The 18,970-nt window shown below is 38.1% G+C and overlaps 1 protein-coding gene across 1 annotated transcript in view; it reads right to left on the reverse strand.

Annotated features, from left to right (window-relative positions):
• Nucleotides 1-18,970, reverse strand: part of APC7 (anaphase-promoting complex subunit 7) — a 197,469-nt gene that overhangs the window by 86,035 nt on the left and 92,464 nt on the right. The window contains exons 6-7 of the mRNA XM_067154711.2: nucleotides 16,950-17,153; nucleotides 7,251-7,493 (exon numbers count right to left, since the gene is read on the reverse strand). Coding sequence (XP_067010812.1) covers nucleotides 7,251-7,493; nucleotides 16,950-17,153 — 447 coding nt within the window. The remainder of the gene's footprint in view (nucleotides 1-7,250; nucleotides 7,494-16,949; nucleotides 17,154-18,970) is intronic.

The raw sequence follows: 18,970 nt of genomic DNA on the forward strand, positions 1-18,970 counted from the left end.
TTGAAACTAGTTCTGATAAAAAATACATGTTGTAATTTTATCTTAACAACATTTTAATGTATTGAATAAGGTGGATACAAATTTTAATAAATTGTAATCTTGGTTCAATACGGACGAATAATGAAATTTATTAACTTAACATACAAGTGCACACATTGTTGCTGAAGTTGGACGTACAGTAGTTTAGTGTAAAAATATTAATTTTGGGGATTAGTGAGAAGAAGTTTCTTTCCTCTGAGTTTTAGAAGAGATATCTTAATATTGGTTTACAAGACCAGTGTTTTTATTAAACTACTAAAACAATGCTAATAAGTTGAATTATTTTAATTTTAGTATTTTTTATAGGGGTATGAACTTTTTGTTCTAAACGTAAACATTTATTGTCTATGTTGTTAAGTTTAGAATTTATTGTGTTGAGTTTATTTGGATTACTTTATTTATATTTGAATTTTTTATTATGAATTGTATTTTAGTATAATTTTTTGACAATTTGAAGAATGCACTTCAAATTGGTAAGACTGAGAACTTACACAAGACGTGTGATTGTGATGAGTGTTTTAACAACCAAATCTTTACTTGCCTTGACATCATTTCAACAACACATGCTTGCTTCATCAAATTTATCTGTAATTCCTGTCTTGCCTTAACTTGATTCTGACTGATTATGATCTCTAGCAAGCCCGAAACTAGTTTCATGAAATATATGTAACTTTTTTTAAGGTTACAATAAACAGTATTGAATAGGTGGAAACATTTTGCTTTTGTTTTACATTAAAACAATTAAGCAATCGTTTACTTCAGGCTTAATATCTAACGAGTTAACAACAGCTATCAGCCATGTTATTTATGTGTTTATTACGAAAAAGTGTTATCTTTCATTCTGAATTTTCTTTTAGAGATCAGCAGTTGACTGGTATTACTAATCGACTCTGTCATTGACTCTGAACGTCAACAAGAGAGCTTGTAAGTGTAGACAGCAAGAAAACAATACAGTACCGAACATGATAGATCGCATTTTGTGGCAAATATTTCAGTTTTCTTATTCAAACAGCATCACTTAACCTAACTTAACCGAACTATACGTATCATGAAAACATATTCCAAGTGCCAGTAGAAAAATAACAATCTCACTATAAATTTAGATGGGAACAGCCTCTCCGAAATTTAACCACAAACAAGAAAATATAAAACTAACATCTGAAATCAGTGCTGCATTCTGCCATATCTTGAGGTGTATCCGCATTCTTACTTAATTTCAGTGTAGAGTATTAAAATTAAGCAATCGTTTACTTCAGCCTTTATTTCTAATGAGTTAACAACTGCTCTCGATCACGTTATTTATGTATCTGTTACGAAAACATGTTCTCTTTCATTTCTAATCTTCTTTATGGAACAGTAGTTGACGCGTATTACTAACCAACTCCAACCTCGCCTTTGAATGATGACGAGAGCTCGCAAGTGCACATGGCACGAAAACTATACCAAAGGTTGCATTTTGTGCCAAACGCTTCAGTTTTCCTACTTAAACAGCATCACCTAACACGGGAATAGTCATACCAAAATTTAACCACACCCGAGAAAATATAATCTAACCTCAGACATCAATGATGCGCTCTGCCATATCTTGAACTGTATAGTGTTTTATTAACTTCAGTATTAAAATTATGCGATCGTTTACATGAGCCTTTATTTCTAACAATTCAATAACTGCTACTGACCATGTTATTTATACACTCATTACAAAAACATGTTTTCCTCTTCCATTTCGATTTTGTTTTGCGGAACAGCAGTCGACGGGTACTACTAATCGGCTCCAACATCGCCTTTGAATGTTGATGAGAGAGCTCGCAAGTGCACATAGCAAGGAAACGATACCGTACCGAAGATGATTGATCGCATTTTGCGGCAAATGTTTCAGTTTTCTTCTTCAAACAGCATCACCCAACCTAAGTTAACCATACTATATGCATGATGAAAACATACTTGAAGCACCAGTACAGAAATAACAATATTTTCGCTATAAATTTATATGATAATAGCCTTTCCAAAATGTTACCAGATATAAGAAAATATAAACTAACCTCTGAAATCAATAATGCACTCTGCCATATCTTGAGGAGTATCCCATTCTTACTTAATTGCAGTATTTAGTATTAAAATTAAGCGGTCATTTATTCAGCCTTTATTTTTAACGAGTTAACAATATTGCTATCGGACACATTATTTACGCATTTATTACAAAAACATGTTATCCTCTTTCACTTCGAATTTCCTTTACGGAACAGCAGTCGATGGGTATTACTAATCTACTCTGACATCGCTTTCGAATGTCAGCAAGAGAGCTCGCTAGTGAACATAGCTAGGAAACGATACAGAAGATGATCGATCACATGCAATATAATCACTGGGTGCACAAATATCGGTAACACGCTTAATCATTCTTAATAATGGATGTGTCAATGACAGGGCTCTCGCTGTAAACGAAGGATAATACACAGGTTAAAACAGGAATTTTGAAGGGACAGAAAAAACTGTTATAGCAGGGTACTCATTATAATGGACTTCTACTGTACTATACCCGATTGGGGAGTACATGGCAAAGTAATGTGCCTTGCCACAGATAATCCTGCTAATGTAAAAATAGCAGTTGATCTTTCAAGCCCAAAGACGACATATATCCCATGTTTTGCCCACACAATGAACATTAAGTCAAGCGGGCCCTGGAGATTGTATCGGATATACGAGGAAACTTTCGGCAGATGGTCAGGTATTTTAAATCATTCTGTACTGGGAAAGACAAGTTGGAATCCATGCAGAAGTCACTAGGGAAACCTGTTCATAAATTACAGCAAGAAGTGGAGACGAGATGGGAAAGCACGCATGTGACGTCGCGTTTGATAGAACAAAAGGACTGCATCGTTGGTACACTTGCAACAATACCTTCTGCACCTGAGACTTTTACAGCCTCACAGTAGAGCACAATTTAACATTTACTGCCCACACTACATCCCTTTGATGTGATGATGATGGAAATGCCATCAGAATGCCAAGTCTCCATCTCAAAGATAATTGGCTTTAACAGACAAATACACGAAACAGTGGGAAGACGCATACAAGAGGAGCAAAATACCATAGCGAAACAGGTGTTAACGGACTTGTTGTCAGCCATAAAAAGGAAGTACATCGATGTTGAAAGTGTCCAACCAGTTGCACTGCCTACAATTCTCAATCCGAGATTTAAGATTTTACCTTTTATGAGTGGTGTTCAATGCGATCAGGCGACGAATACAGTATACTGATTAACGTAGCATGTAGATTATTGCCTATGACCCCATCCACTTCAGTACAGGCCATTACACCATCGAACACAACTGGGCACAACACCTCTATTTCGGTATCATTCAATATCCGTGTCGCAGACGAAAACCTACCCCACAACGTCAGAGCAAATGCTACGGTCCAGGTACACAGATACCTGAAAGAGCCTTGCGAACCCCGCTTGGTAAATCCACTGGATTATTGGAGACACAATGTGGCAAAATTCCCAACACTCGTTAAACCCGGGAAGAAATATTTATGTTCATAAGTAGGTAACATCTGCTCCTTGTGAAAGACTTTTTTCCAAGGCTTGACTCACAAGCGAAATTGTCTGAATGGGGAAATTGTGAATATGATAGTATTTCTAAATACAAATTGGAAGGACATGTAGTGCACACCGCCAGTGATACTGTGGCAAATAAGTACCTGTGTCCACACATTCTTTAGTTTACGTTACAATAAGGTCATGTTGTGTAGATGTAAAGATGGCATAATGCACATTTTCGTCTGTATATCTTGTTGTTGAGTAGTACAAGAAATGCCCTTGTTAAACGTCCACAACATTCAATTGATTGAAGGGATGCTCTGGGCATTTGGTGAGGTATCCAACAGAGTAACATGATTATATTGTTTCCACCTCCGGTATTTTGTCCTACCGTATAGTATCATACTTATTTGTTCGGTAAGGTACCGTATGTATGCTTCGGGATTAATGTCTGTTTCAAAGGGTGATTGTGTACAAACTTCTTTAAAGTGATTGTCACTACCGCATCACAACATTATTTTGTACATTGTATCACTGTGCATTATTGGGAAATGGAAACAACAATTGTCCTTGGCCTACCAGCAATATTATGCATAATGCCCTTTCTGACATCAACCTCATCAGAGGAGTTAATGAGATGAAACTAACGACGTGATATAAGAGTAACTAAAACTGATTATATTTACTTTATATGTATGCCTAAAAGTCATGTGTTCACTATTTATTGTCCTTTTAAATTCAGAAATACTTCCTTCCAATGAAAATAGCCAGTAAAACTCAATACATTCATAAGTTTGTTTAAAAAAGTGTAGAAAGTTTACATACACAATTTATAACACTTTATAGCCTAGAAGTCGTGTGTTCACTGTAAAAAATTTGAGGTCATCACATATTGGACCCCCCTTACTTTTTTTGGCCGGCCCTGTGGTGTAGGGGTAGCATGCCTGCCTCTCACCCGGAGGCCCCGGGTTCGATTCCCGGCCAGGTCAGGGATTTTCACCTGGACCTGAGGGCTGGTTCAAGGTTCACTCAGCCTACGTGATTAGAATTGAGGAGCTACCTGACGGTGAGATAGCGGCCCCGGTCTAGAAAGCCAAGAATAACGGCCGAGAGGATTCGTCGTGCTGACCACATGATACCTCGTCTGCAGAGAAGCGGTTGCTTGGTAGGCCAAGGCCCTTCAAGGGCTGTAGTGCCATGGGTTTTTTTTTTTTTTTTTTGGCTGTAAAAGTGGGGGGGAAAAGGGGCCCAATACGCAAGTAAGTATGGTATGTAGGAAGGAAATTGGAGTAGAAAAGCTGAATGACAGAACCGAGAAGAATAACACTAAGATGGTTTGGACATATAAAGAGAATGGAGGATGGAAAGTTAAAAAAAGAAAACAGCTGGAGACTAAATTTGAGGGAAACCCAGAGCAAGATGGATAGACTTGATCAAGACAAGTATAACGCCTGTTGTAAACCATCAATTTTTTTTTTCAATGCAATATTTCACAAGAAAAGTTGCCAAATCTTATCTAAGATTGTTCAACATTGCTGAAGGGTGTTTTATTTTTTATTTTTTACGTCACACCGACACAGATAGGTCTTATGGCGACGATGGGAGGAAGCAGCCGTGGCCTTCAGTAAGGTACAGCCCCAGCATTTGCCTGGTGTGAAAATGGGAAATCATGGAAAACCTTCTTCAGAGCTGCCGACAGTGGGGTTCAAACCCACTATCTCTCGGATGCAAGCTCACAGCTGCGCGCCCCTAACCGCACGGCCAACTCGCCCAGTGCTGAAGATTTGACAAGATCTGAAAAGATCTGGCAAGGTTAGATAGCATTTTCTTTTTACATGGAGGAAAAGCTCAACGGCAGGTGTGGTTCTTGGACTAGCAGTCAGATATGTTCTCAAAAAGAAGAGAAACGGGCAATAAACCATAACTTACATTGGGAAAATATTAATTGGTTATCTTCAACATAACATTTGCAATGTATTACTGCCTTAACATAATTTGCATAGGTTATGTTATACTGCATTTACTCACATTAGAGGAATAAAAATGATACCAGTAGCAATACAGGGAGCCTCCGTGGCTCAGACGGCAGCGCGTCGGCCTCTCACCGCTGGATACCGTGGTTCAAATCCCGGTCACTCCATGTGAGATATGTGCTGGACAAAGCGGAGGCGGGACAGGTATTTCTCCGGGTACTCCGGTTTTCCCTGTCATCTTTCATTCCAGCAACACTCTCCATTCTCATTTCATAGCATCTATCATTCATTAATAAATCACTTTGGGAGTGGCGACCCCATCGTACTAACAGCCTATATCTGCTTCATTCATTACATCCCTGACCCAGTCAATGACTGGAAAACAGGTTGTAGGTTTTCATTTTCACCAGTAGCAATACAATGGAAATTAATTTCTTATTACATAATAATAATAATAATAATAATAATAATAATAATAATAATAATAATAATAATAATAATAATAATAATAATAATAATAATAATAATAATAATAATAATAATAATAATAATAATAATAATAATAATAATAATAATAATAATAATAATAATAATAATAATAATAATAATAATAATAATAATAATAATAATAATAATAATAATAATAATAATAATAATAATAATAATAATAATAATAATAATAATAATAATAATAATAATAATAATAATAATAATAATAATAATAATAATAATAATAATAATAATAATAATAATAATAATAATAATAATAATAATAATAATAATAATAATAATAATAATAATAATAATAATAATAATAATAATAATAATAATAATAATAATAATAATAATAATAATAATAATAATAATAATAATAATAATAATAATAATAATAATAATAATAATAATAATAATAATAATAATAATAATAATAATAATAATAATAATAATAATAATAATAATAATAATAATAATAATAATAATAATAATAATAATAATAATAATAATAATAAGTGAAAATCGCCATAAATCAATCATTGCTGACAGTGTTTACTTACAGGTTACCGTATGGTAATAAACATTAAAGCTGCCCACTTTCTTGAAATATTTATCTTGCAATCTCTTTGTATGTCGTGGTTTTATTCACTTTATTGTGGTACTCTACGGAGTAGTACACTGAATTTATATAGGCAGAGATGTGCCTCAAAGCAATTAATACACACACACCACCCCTTGGTCATGAAGACAGCCATTTGTGTTGTTTTGATTCCCATCCTGGCAATCCCAGCATTTCTAGCGGCATAGCACACACCATTACTACTCTAATTACATTGGTCAATTCCTTGATCAATTAGAACATGTTCTAATTCACTTTCAATACTTTTGAAGACTTCTCAAGTATTACAAAGCGATCTGACAAGTAAACTTGTGAAGAATTGAAAATTCTTGTGAAGTCTTGTGAAGTCTTAAATTTGACAAGAATTTGGCAGTGTACAACAAATTAAGAAGGAACAGAATTACAGAAGAAGAATTGGGAAGGGTGAGGGGGAAGGTGAAGAAGTGCCAACATGGGTGGAGCTGGACAATAAGTTGCAATTAATTTACAGCAATAAGTAGTAAGAAGTTTCCATCAGAGTAAGGCCCACATGCATCATACTCTACACACGTGAACCATTAGATAAGCAAGTTTCGCTCACCGTGAGTGCCCGAGGGCTTTGACCCAGCTGTTTGCAGGCGTTGCTGGCAATGGTGAGAGCTTCTCGAAGCCTGTGCATGGCCACATAGCAATCTACGAGACCTAGGTGGGGTTCATAACGATGCGGGGAAACCTGCATTGCCTCACGGAAATGTACCACTGCATCTTGGAACTTCTTCAGGTCCAAAAGGATGGCTCCTTTCAGGATAAGAGCCTCTACATTCCGGGGACTCAAAAAGCATGCCTTAAACAAAACGAACAAATATAAATGAACTTTGCCTGATGTAAACAAAGAAACATTACACAAATATACACACAGACACACACACACATATCTGCCAATGGCTAGATCATATTTGATAAAGTACGAATTATTACAAAAATGGAGGCTAGCAGAATGCCAGCACAAGATGCCAGCACTGGCAAACTGTTGAGTCTCACAACAAGGAATCTCCTAGAAACTGTTTTACAATGGAGCGGGCACCTGGAATGATTTGGAAATGGAAACTACGAGAATCATTGCAGGTGAAGCCTGCATTAGTCAATAGCGAGTGAGTGCAGTCGGTCTTGATTACGCAGCATGCGACGAGCTGTGAAGTGAACTGTTCTTGAAGGACACTGCACTGTGAGAACATGAGTCTCTAGGCATAAGTATGCAGCTATGCCCTTCTATATTAATGTTTAATAGATACATTAATGAATTTCTAGTCCTATACTCTCCTTCAACAATCGCAACGAAAAAAGAAAAATGAAAGAGGTAATTGTTGCTTTGAGGTGGAAAAATGTGAGATTAAGAGACTCAAGAAATATTTTATTTATTTTTTCGCTGCGCAGACCAACCCTCTCATCTCGCACACACTCAGTTGTGGTGTTGACCGGTCCAGCTCGACCATGGTGTAGCTCCTTCCAGGAGATGTAGCTGCGGCCATGGCCGCACGAACCGCGACGCTCTCACACTTCGAACACAATGTCACGTTCAGTTTTAGCCGTTCAGCTCAGGAAATACAGAGTACTTTGAAAGTCTATATAAATCAGGGTAAACAGAGCTTGGAATTTCAAGAAACAACTTATGATGCATACTAAGCCTTCACTGTGTTTACTGCATCACACTTCTGTGTAGACCTATATATATTGTAACATGTTGGCAGGGTAGTAGATAAATAAATACACAACTGGTAGTGTCTAAGATTTATTAATTAATGCTAATGGTTACACAACCACTCTGCTCTTAACGTTGAACAACAAGTGTTCGCTCAGATACTTCCAAGCGAACAAATTAACACTGCAGTCACTTGGGTCCAAGGGCACTTCACGATTAACCTCAGTGGCTATACACTTACACACTAGTGATGGGTCGTTCATGAACGAACTGACTCTTCAACTCACTGGAGGGAACTAACTCTGCACTCGCTCTCTCCTTGAGAGCTGGTCATTCAAATAAGAGTCAACTCTTATGAGCTAGCTCCCTCTTTGCTCCTTGAGAGCTAGACTCTTGTATGAGCTAGCTCCCTCCTTGCTCCTTAAGAGCTAGTCCATTTACAAGCCGACTCTTTTACCAACGAACGGCCTGCACCATCAACTGCGACTCCAAGAAAGAGCTCTCATTCATTTCTAGCTAATACCATGCTTCAGATAATCACGTGACATACAGATGCCGCTTTCTTTTTTATACGCTACCCAGTCTAGTCTCTTCCCATATGGTAGCATAGTTCTGACAACCTGGTACCTCACAAAACAATAAAATGAAATAAACAACATATTATTGAGCAATACTTATAAGTTCACTTCCTGTATGCACTCATAATCTATGAAGGATGTACTGTAGATCCAGTAGGTTAAGAGCAAATAAATGACACCAAGTTCGGGTTAACTATCCTAAACTAAGCACAAACAACAGTCACTATCCAGAATACTGAATATACCACCCGGCAAGTAGAAACGGCGTAGTTTTATTCTGTCACTCACTCTCTAACTCCCTCGCTCACTCACTCCGTAGTAGGTTTCCGAGGGATGTGAAGTTATTATTATTATTATTATTATTATTATTATTATTATTATTACATGTTACAAACTTCATATTTGGTCCGTATTGAAAATGTACATCAATTTAAGATTATTAAAATTTTATTAGTCAACCTATTCAATACAAATAATATTTGCAAAGTTAGGACTTACATCCTATTAAACTAAGGTCTAAAGGGACATGTTTCGCCCTTTAAAAGGGCATCATCAGCCTTTTTACACACCATAGTTTAATAGGATGTAAGTCCTAACTTTGCAAATATGATTTGTATTGAATAGGTTGACTAATAAAATTTTAATAATCTTAAATGGATGTGAAGTTCCCGTGCCGATCTCACAATCCTCTTCCATCCTTTTCGATCTTGAGCCCACTCTTCCCAGTTATCAATTTGGAGGGTCTGGCATACCTTGTTGATCTCCTTCTTCCAGGTGCTTCGGGGTCTTCCTGAAGGTCTTTTCCCATTAAGAGATCCCTTGTATAGATCTACTGGTGCTCTGTTATCCTGCATCCTCAGTACATGTCCAGCCCAGCACAGTCTGTTGGATTCTATCACACCCATTATAGTGTGTTGTTGAGAGAGGGTGTAAATCTCATAATTAGATCTTTTCTGCCAGCTTTGGGAGATAGGATCGAACCCTGGGCCAAATATTTTTCTATAAACTTTATTCTCAAAGACTTGCAACTGCTGCTGCTCTTTCTTGGTTATACTCTATGTCTCAGAACCATACAGAAGGACTGGTCCAGTGAGTGTATCGTAGATTATCATTTTTGCATTCCTTGTTAGAAACCTGGAGCCTAATATAGGGCTCATAGAATAAAATACCTTATATGCATTCTTAATTCTAGCTTGGTGTTCTTGTTGCCTTCGGTTTTGCTCATTAATACACCAAGGAATTTAAACTCCTCTACGCTTTTAAATATATTTCCCAATCTTCAAAGGCAATCTGTCAACCTCCTCATGATTCGGTCTCTGTACAACCATATACGATAATGTGTCTTTTTATCATTCATCCGTAAGCCAATTTTTACAGCCATTTCCTCTAGTTCCACAAATAACTGCCTAATTTCTAATTCACTGCAGCCAATAAGAATAATATCACCCTCATATACAAGGACTTTGTTGTCTCCCCAATATGATGCCAGCAGGTAAGAGCTAATTTCCTGATAATCTTCTCCAGTGCAATGTTGAATAGAAGAGGAGATAGTGCATCCCCTTGTCTCGATCCAGTTTTATTCTGGAATGAACTTGATTTTCTACCCTTGAGTATAACACAGCTAACATTACCATCCATACACAGTTTGCACATGTTAATTCATTTTATGGGAAAGCCAAACTCCATCATGATGTCCCACAGCTCTTCTCTATGGATTGAACCATATACCTTGAAGAAGACTATAAAGAGGTAATGAAAAGATTTCTTGTGTTCCCACACCTTTTATCATTAACAGTCTTATTTGTAAACATGTTGCCTGTAGTGGATCTGTTACTACGAAAACCATCCTGATAGTCCCCAATAACATTTTCAGTCTGAAATAATTAAGAAATACTCTGACAAATCCTCACCTACTTATTAAATGCGGTCATAGTTATGAATCAACATATTGCCAACATCATTCGGTTTTACGGAACAGTGGATAAAATGACATACTGTAGTTTTAAATCGAATTAAGGAAAATATAAAATAACACTAGTGTTGGCTTGGCTTTATTATAGGCCAAATAACTCATGCCAGAATGTATACCGGTACCACAGTATATTTTCAAATAATTATTTATTAACGTGTAGTCGTGAAAGGAGTCTGACTTCTTAGCTGGATGGTCAGCATTGAGGCCTTCGGTGTAGAGGGTCCCGGCAGAGTTGGGGATTTTAATCTCTTCTGATTAATTCTTCTGGCTCGGGAATTGGGTGTTTGTGTTTGTCTCAACACACTCCTCTTCATATTCTGACAACACACCACACTGTCAATCACCAAAAAAACAAGCAATGGTGATTACACCCCTCCACATAGGGTTAGCATCAGCAAGGGCATCCAGCTGTTAAACAGGGCCAAATCCACATGTGCGAAACAGTTCGCACCCGCGACCCCACAAGTGTGGGAAAAGCTGCAGAAGAAGAGGAGGAACAAGTGTAATCATGTAAGGAGTGCTAATATATCGAACATATAAGTCTCCTACGGTGTAATCATTCTTTTAAAAAAATTAGAAGAGTGTGTGACATACCGTACACACAAAAAAAGGAAAAATAAATTATGTAATAAGAGATGCTATACATGGTTATAAATGTACATTTGTGCTGATAGTATTTTCCATTATTTTCGTTAAGATCTATCATGGATAGACAGAGTTAGCAGCCGAGTAGTATCCAGAAGAATCTCCTGAATAAGAAAAATGAACTACATCAAGATTGTGACAGTAAATGTCCTGACACCAATGGGAAAGACAGAAGAACTGGTTGACTTCATGAAAGAAAGAAATATTGCCATACTTGGACAGTGTGAGACCAAGAAAAGGGGTAGAGGAGAGATTCCTCTGAAAGAAAGATACAGGCTGTATTACAGTGGAGGACCTGAAGCAAAAAATGAAGTGGCCATCATCCACGAATATGTGGAATATACAAAATGTGCCAGTAATAGGATGATGGTAATGAGACTCCAGTTTGAAAATGGCATGAAAGATCTATTTCAGTTATGCCCCACAAACGGGTTGCATTCATGAACATCTGGAGGACTTTTTAGAGGAAGTGGAGAGACAGACAGAAGATAAGGAAGTGCACTTGATGGGAGATCTAAATACATAAGTCGGAATGGAAAGACAAGGAAAAGAAGATGTTGTAGGGACCTTTGGATATGGAAATGTAAATCCAGAAGGCGAGTTGTTGGTGGATTTTTGCATAAGGAACCAAATGATTGTTGGAAACACCTGGTTTAGGAAGAAGAACAGTCAGAAGATTACAAGGTATGGTTGGGGAGACTGACGAAAAAAAACCATGATTGATTATATAATCACAGAGAAAGAACACCGGAAGAACCTTTTAGATGTTACAGCCATGCCTGAAGAAGCCAATGATGGAGATCATAGAGTTGGGATAGGAAAATTGAAAGTGGGAAAGATTGAAAAAAACCCATTAAGAAGAGAGAAAAGAATTAAAGTATGGAAGTTGAAGGAAAAAAGCATACCAGAAGAATTTCAAAGGGAAATAATACCCTTGGTACCCAGAACGGAGATGGGGAATGTTGAAGATGAATGGAAGAAATTTAAGGAAGCACTGGTTGGAGGTGCAGAAAAGGTATGTGGTAGAACATCAGGAAATGTGAAAGACATAGACACACTGGTGGAATGATAGGGTAAAGATTAAAGTGAAGAAAAAGAAAATAGCATGGAAAGCATGGAAAACATCTTTTTTTTTAGTGTCGCACCGACACAGTTACATCTTATGGCGACGATGGGACAGGAAATGCCTAGGAGTGGGAAGGAAGTGGCCGTGGCCTTAAGGTACAGTCCCAGCATTTGCCTGGTGTGAAAATGGGAAACCACAGAAAACCATCTTCAGGGCTGCCAACAGTGGAGTTCGAACCCACTATCTCCCAGATGAGAAAATATGTGGAGGCAAAGAATTTGACCAAGAAAGTAGTGGTGGAAGAAAAGAGGAAAAGCTGGGCCTTATTTACACAGAAATTCAAAGATGATATGCAAGGTGGCAAGAAATTACTGTATGGTATTTTAAGAAACATTAAAGAGAGATCAAGTAAACACTAGATGTGTGAAGGATGAAGGCAGCATATTATTACCAAAGGCAGAAGAAATAAGAAGTAGATAGAGTATTTTCAGAAGTTGCTGAATATGAGAACTAATGACAGTCATTCAATGGACCACCAAATAGATGAAATTTCAGTGGAGATGATAAAGACAAATGAAGCTTTAGGTCTGCACTGGACATATCGAGTTCTCAAGATTGCCTGGGAGAATAAGGAGGTCACTGAGGATTGGCAATAAGAAATAATCATCCCAATTTTCAAGAAAGGTGATAAGAAAGTATTGAAGAACTATATCCCATGTTGCTAAGATAATGGAGAGGATACTGGAAAGTAGGATAAGGTTGAGGGTTGAAAATCGGATACAGGAAAATCAGTTTGATTTCAGAAGTGGAAGGTCAACAATAGAGCCCATTTTCATTATGAGACAACTACTGGAAAAGCAATGGGAGTATGGGAATGATATGGTGATGACATTCATTGACATTGAAAAGGCATATGACAGTGTCCCCAAGACTAAAGTTCGGGACAGTCTGGTGCAAAAACGAATTGGACATGGATTAATAAAAATGATCATGGCAATGTACAAGGAATGTTGTAGTTGTGTGCAAACACAAGTTGGCAGGACAAGTTGGTTCAAAATTAGTAGTGGGCTGAGACAGGGAAGTGTTTTATCGCTAATCGTGTTTACAATAGTAATGGATGACATCATGAGAAAAGCAAAAGCAACATATAGAGGAAGAGAAATGAACATCATGTTATTCGCAGATGATACTGTGATTTGGGGAGAAGAGGACATGAATGTTCAAGAACAGTTAAATGTGGTGAATGGGAAGATCGAAGAATGTGGACTGAAAATAAGTGTAGAAAAGAGTAAAACTCTTGTTATTATTAGAGGGGAGAAAGAAGGGAAAGTTCAGATTAGACTTGCAGACAAACCCCTGGAAGTAGGGGAGACGTTCAAATACAGCGAAACCTCGATTCTCCGTTTTTCGAGGGACCATGAAAATAAAACGTACAATACGGGAAAACGGAAAATCCGGGAATGAATGAAAACCATCAACAATTTGGCTAAACATCACAAAAATGAAATATGTATAATTATAATCTTACAAAACTCCTAAACCAAACCAAACTACAGCCCCAGTGGGACCGCTGCTCAGCCCGAAGGACTCCAGATTACGAGGTGCGCATGGTCAGTGCGACGAATCCTCTCGGCCGATATTCCTGGCTCTGTAGATCGGGGCCGCCATCTCACCATTAGATAGCTCCACAATTTAAGGTAATCACGTAGGCTGAGTGGATCTGGAACCAGACTTATATCCAGGTAAAATTGTCTGACCTGGTCGCAATCGAACCCCGGCCTCTGGATGTGAGGCGGACATGTTAGGCCACGAAAGCGCATTAATTACCGGTACGCGAGTTCAAAATCTCGATACTTTATATTCAGTTTTACAGGGGAATCTTCGTCAGTTTCCCGTGAAAACTTCTTTCAGTTCAGCGACTTTGATTAGGCTAGCCAAACTCTTCGAAAAATCTAATAACGCCAAGCCCAACGACAATCGACCACAAATAGTTTTTAATTCTCTCGTCTAATAAAATAAAGCACATTAGATACGAAAGCACCCAAAATGAATGCGAAATCAGTTTATTAATCTTTCATTGTAATTTGGTCTCCGGTATACTGTTCGTAGTCAGTTTCTGGAAATCTCGTACCACGCAAATTAGGCCTACGTCGACTTTTAAAGGTTATGTTAAACTCGAAAACATGGTTTCGAATGTAAGTATCGATTCTTAAAAGTTCTCGAATGCATTATATGCATTATATTCAATTCTGCGCGTCACAAATCCAATCAAATTGAAGAGATAAAAGAAATATCAAAACTTCAGAAATTACGGTTATTCGTGACCTTGAGGTCATCTGGAAAGCGCGCTCGCTGCACATGTCAGTACGAGTTTGAAATTATACCAACCATTTAAAATGTAACGTGCGCAGATAAAACGACTGCGGTTTTTGGTATTTTAACACGAAAACGTAAAATTCCCAGTCTTACATTAGGACCTAAACAGTAATAGGCAATTCCAAGACCTCCCATGGCTTTCTTTTTTTTAAATTACATTTAGGTGCAACATGTGTTTTGGTATCGCTAACATAATCATGAACGATAATATCAAAAATACTGAATTTGTGTTAAGAAGCAGTTTCGATTCCTGCCTGAAAGCCCAGTTACTCTGCAGTGCCCTGAGCAAAGTGCCAAAAACCTCTTCGGCAGTACGATCGAAAAAAGTAAAAATATAAACATCTAACCCTGGACATAATATGGACGTTTTATAAGTGCGAACATTTGACGAAACTCGTTCCGTCTTCAAGCAGAGCTTCACAATTAAGTATTTATTTATTTTCCACCTAGTCGATACAATGATTGCTTAAGGCAACTTTTAATGGTCAAAAGTGGTACATGTTTCGTATATTATCAACATCTTCAGCCACATAACACTGTTTAGATGAAAAATATATAAAATTGACAAAGCAATGCTTTAGATGAAGTGTCCTTAAAATTAACATAAGATTGACAAGATTAAAACAAACAAATAACTCAAGAGCATTACTTTGTCAATTTTATATATTTTTCATCTAAACAGTGTTATGTGGCTGAAGATGTTGATAATATACGAAACATGTACCACTTTTGACCATTAAAAGTTGCCTTAAGCAATCATTGTATCGACTAGGTGGAAAATAAATAAATACTTAATTGTGAATCTATTGAAGTGCGATACGGACCATGAAGCTGATTTTATGTAATTCAAGCAGAGCTGTCGAAATGCGCCGTGTCTCCTTGCAATTGTTGTCGCCATTCTCTGCTTTATGATTTTCCGAGATTTTCTAAACAATACCACCCGAATGCGATGCTAAGATGGTCCCTTATGCAAGTTCACCGCCGATCGCTTTTCCAGTACCGGTACAGTACTTGCTTTAATTATCGCAGTCATGGGGCGTTAATGCCAAGATCCATAAATATGCCATAGCCGTCCTTTCGTTAGATACAGTTTAGTAAAAAAACGATTGATCGAGGATTTAGCGTTGATGGGACTGGAATTTCTGGACGGTTGATCCGGGAAATCGTTTCTTCGAGGAACGGATAATGCGGGACTTTTACAACGTGATTTAATTACGATGCTCGCGGGACCACGTAATTTGAACGCATATTCCGGGAAAACGTATTTTCCGGGAACGGATAATCGAGGTTCCACTGTATCCGGGGAGTGAATTAATGGAGAATGCTCGACTGGATGCTGAGATTAGTACGAGGATTCAAGCTGGAAGCTGTTTCTATCATAGTATAAGAAACATGTTATGGGACAAAGATGTGCCAAGGGAAGCAAAGGAAACTATGTACAAGATGTATTACGTACCCATAACAACTTACGGAGCAGAAACTTGGACAATGACAAAGAAGGATGAGAGTCAAATACACGCAGCCGAAATGAAGTTCTTGAGGAGTATGATACAGATGAGTAGGAGAGACAAAATAAGGAATGAGAAAATCTGAGAAGAAATTGGAGTGGAAAAAATTAATGATAGAATAGAGAATAGCTGACTAAGATGGTTTGGCACATAAAGCGAATGAGTGATGAAAGAATGAATGCCAAAAAAAAAAAAAGTGATGGAAATGCAAATGTAAGGAAGGAGAGGCCGTGGACGACTACGATTGAAATGGAAGGACACAATCCAATGCAGTATTACAGGCTGGGACACAGTATTGGAGGAGGAGTGGTGGAAAGACCGAAGAAAGTGGAGAGGAACCATATTTGCCCCTACCCGGCTACAAATGGATAAAAGGAAATGATGATGATGATGATGATGATGATGATGATGATGATGATGATGATGATGAAAAATGAGAAACAGAGATTATTTCACCTTTTGAGCAAAGTAAGCAGCCTTTGAATTACGTTTCGTGGCATAAAGAAAGTATGCCATTGCTATCCACGTCTCAGGTCCATATTCTGCAACGGTGATACCAGGTGACACTAGTTTTTCCATTTCTTTGTGTCGTCGTTCCTTTGCCAGGAGGGCAGCTAACACATCCAGGCCACGTTGCATATACCGGTCCTGGGCATGTGCCTACAACAAGCAGTTTAAACATTATGCATGCCTGCATAAATACACACATACACATATATGCATTACACAAATACAAACATACAGGGTCTCTCATATAAACCTAGACTGAACACACGTCAGTTTGTACTCTGGGCTGAGGCAGCTGCAGTATTAGAGGTGCACGCATAGTTCCTGACCTTGCAAGCAGCCTGCACGTATTCAACCTGTCAAGCATGAGTCACCAGTCTGAATCTCAGCTGTTAACATTGTGAGACAGTTATCATTAAAACACCGTATTTTCATATGTAAAGTTCTGGTTTCATCTTAATGGTTCTGTGAACAGTCATAACTCTCACTATTGGTGTGCAGAAAATCCCAATGGTGTTGATGAAGTCCCTCATTATGATAGGAAGATTGGGTTTGGTGTGCTGTTAGTGCACAATGAATAATTGGGCCCTTTTCTTTTTTCTTTTCCAAGACGACAGCAAATGCAGAGAGGTACCAAGATGACATTTTGAAGCCGTTCTGCCATAAGTTAACAGAAGAAAAATTGCGTGGGTGGTTTCAACAACAGAACAACAGAAGTTTCCTTTCTTACAATCTCAGAAGTGTTTGCAGACAGAGTGACAGAGTGATCAGTGCTGGTCTATTTCCCCCTAACTCCCCATATCTAACAGTGTGTGATTCAAATCCTTGCACACTGGAGGAACTGAAAAAAGAAAAAAAGAAAACATTATGAATGAAATCAGAAACATTACAGTGGCAGAACTCACTCGCATCAGCCACAATGTGGTTACCAGATATGATGCCTGTATAACCCAGGAAGGATGACACTTCAGGCATCTGTCCTATGGAATGGGAGTGGGCATCTCGGTTATATTCTGGGTCATGGCCATCTTTGTGCTCAGACGGCTAGGACTATACAATCCACCAGAGGTACATTACCCATGAGAGGAGAGATCCTCACCTGGACTACGTGCAAGTAGGGTAGCATTCTGCTTCATGAATTTACAGAGCTCAGAACATAATAAGCAAGCCTCAGACCTATGGGAGTAATGGAGTCCCATTCCCATTTGACAGGCGAGGGACTCCTTGGAAACAACTTGGCAAATGAAATGGAATTTGATGGGTAGCTATCAATATTACTGGGGATTATGGAAGAAAGTAGAACTGGCTGAGTCAGCAAAGAGGATGCATCTGGATGTGCTAGGAGTAAGTGATATTCAGGTAAGGGGAGATAACGACGAAGAGACAGGAGATTATAAAGTGTACTTGACGGGTGTTAGAAAGGGAAGGGCAGAGTATGAGGTAGGGCTGTTTATCAGGAATACCACTGCACACAACATAGTTTCTGTTAAGCACGTAAATGAGCAAACGATGTGGGTAGATTCGGCAGTTCGAGGAATTAGGACGAGAAGTATCTCTGTGTATTTATCATGTGAAGGTGCAGATGAGGATGAAGTTGACAAGTTTTATGAAGCATTGAGTGACATTGTAGTTAGAGTCAACAGCAAGGATACGATAGAGCCAGTGGGCGATATCAACGCGAGAGTTGGGAATACAACTCAAGGATACGAAAGGATGATTGATATATGTGGGGAAGATATGGAAGCTAATGGGAATGGGAAGCGTTTGCTGGACTTCTGTGCTAGTATGGGTTTAGCAGTTATGAATACATTTTTTAAGCATAAGGCTATTCACCGCTACAAATGGGAGGCTAGGGGTACCAGATCCATAATAGACTATACCTTAACCGATTTTGAATTCAGGAGGTCTGTTAAGAACGTACGAGTTTTCTGGGCTTTTCGACGATACAGACGACTATCTGTTCTGTAGTG

This window comes from Anabrus simplex, chromosome 1 (genome assembly GCF_040414725.1).
Source record: "Anabrus simplex isolate iqAnaSimp1 chromosome 1, ASM4041472v1, whole genome shotgun sequence".
Classification (NCBI taxonomy): domain Eukaryota; kingdom Metazoa; phylum Arthropoda; class Insecta; order Orthoptera; family Tettigoniidae; genus Anabrus; species Anabrus simplex.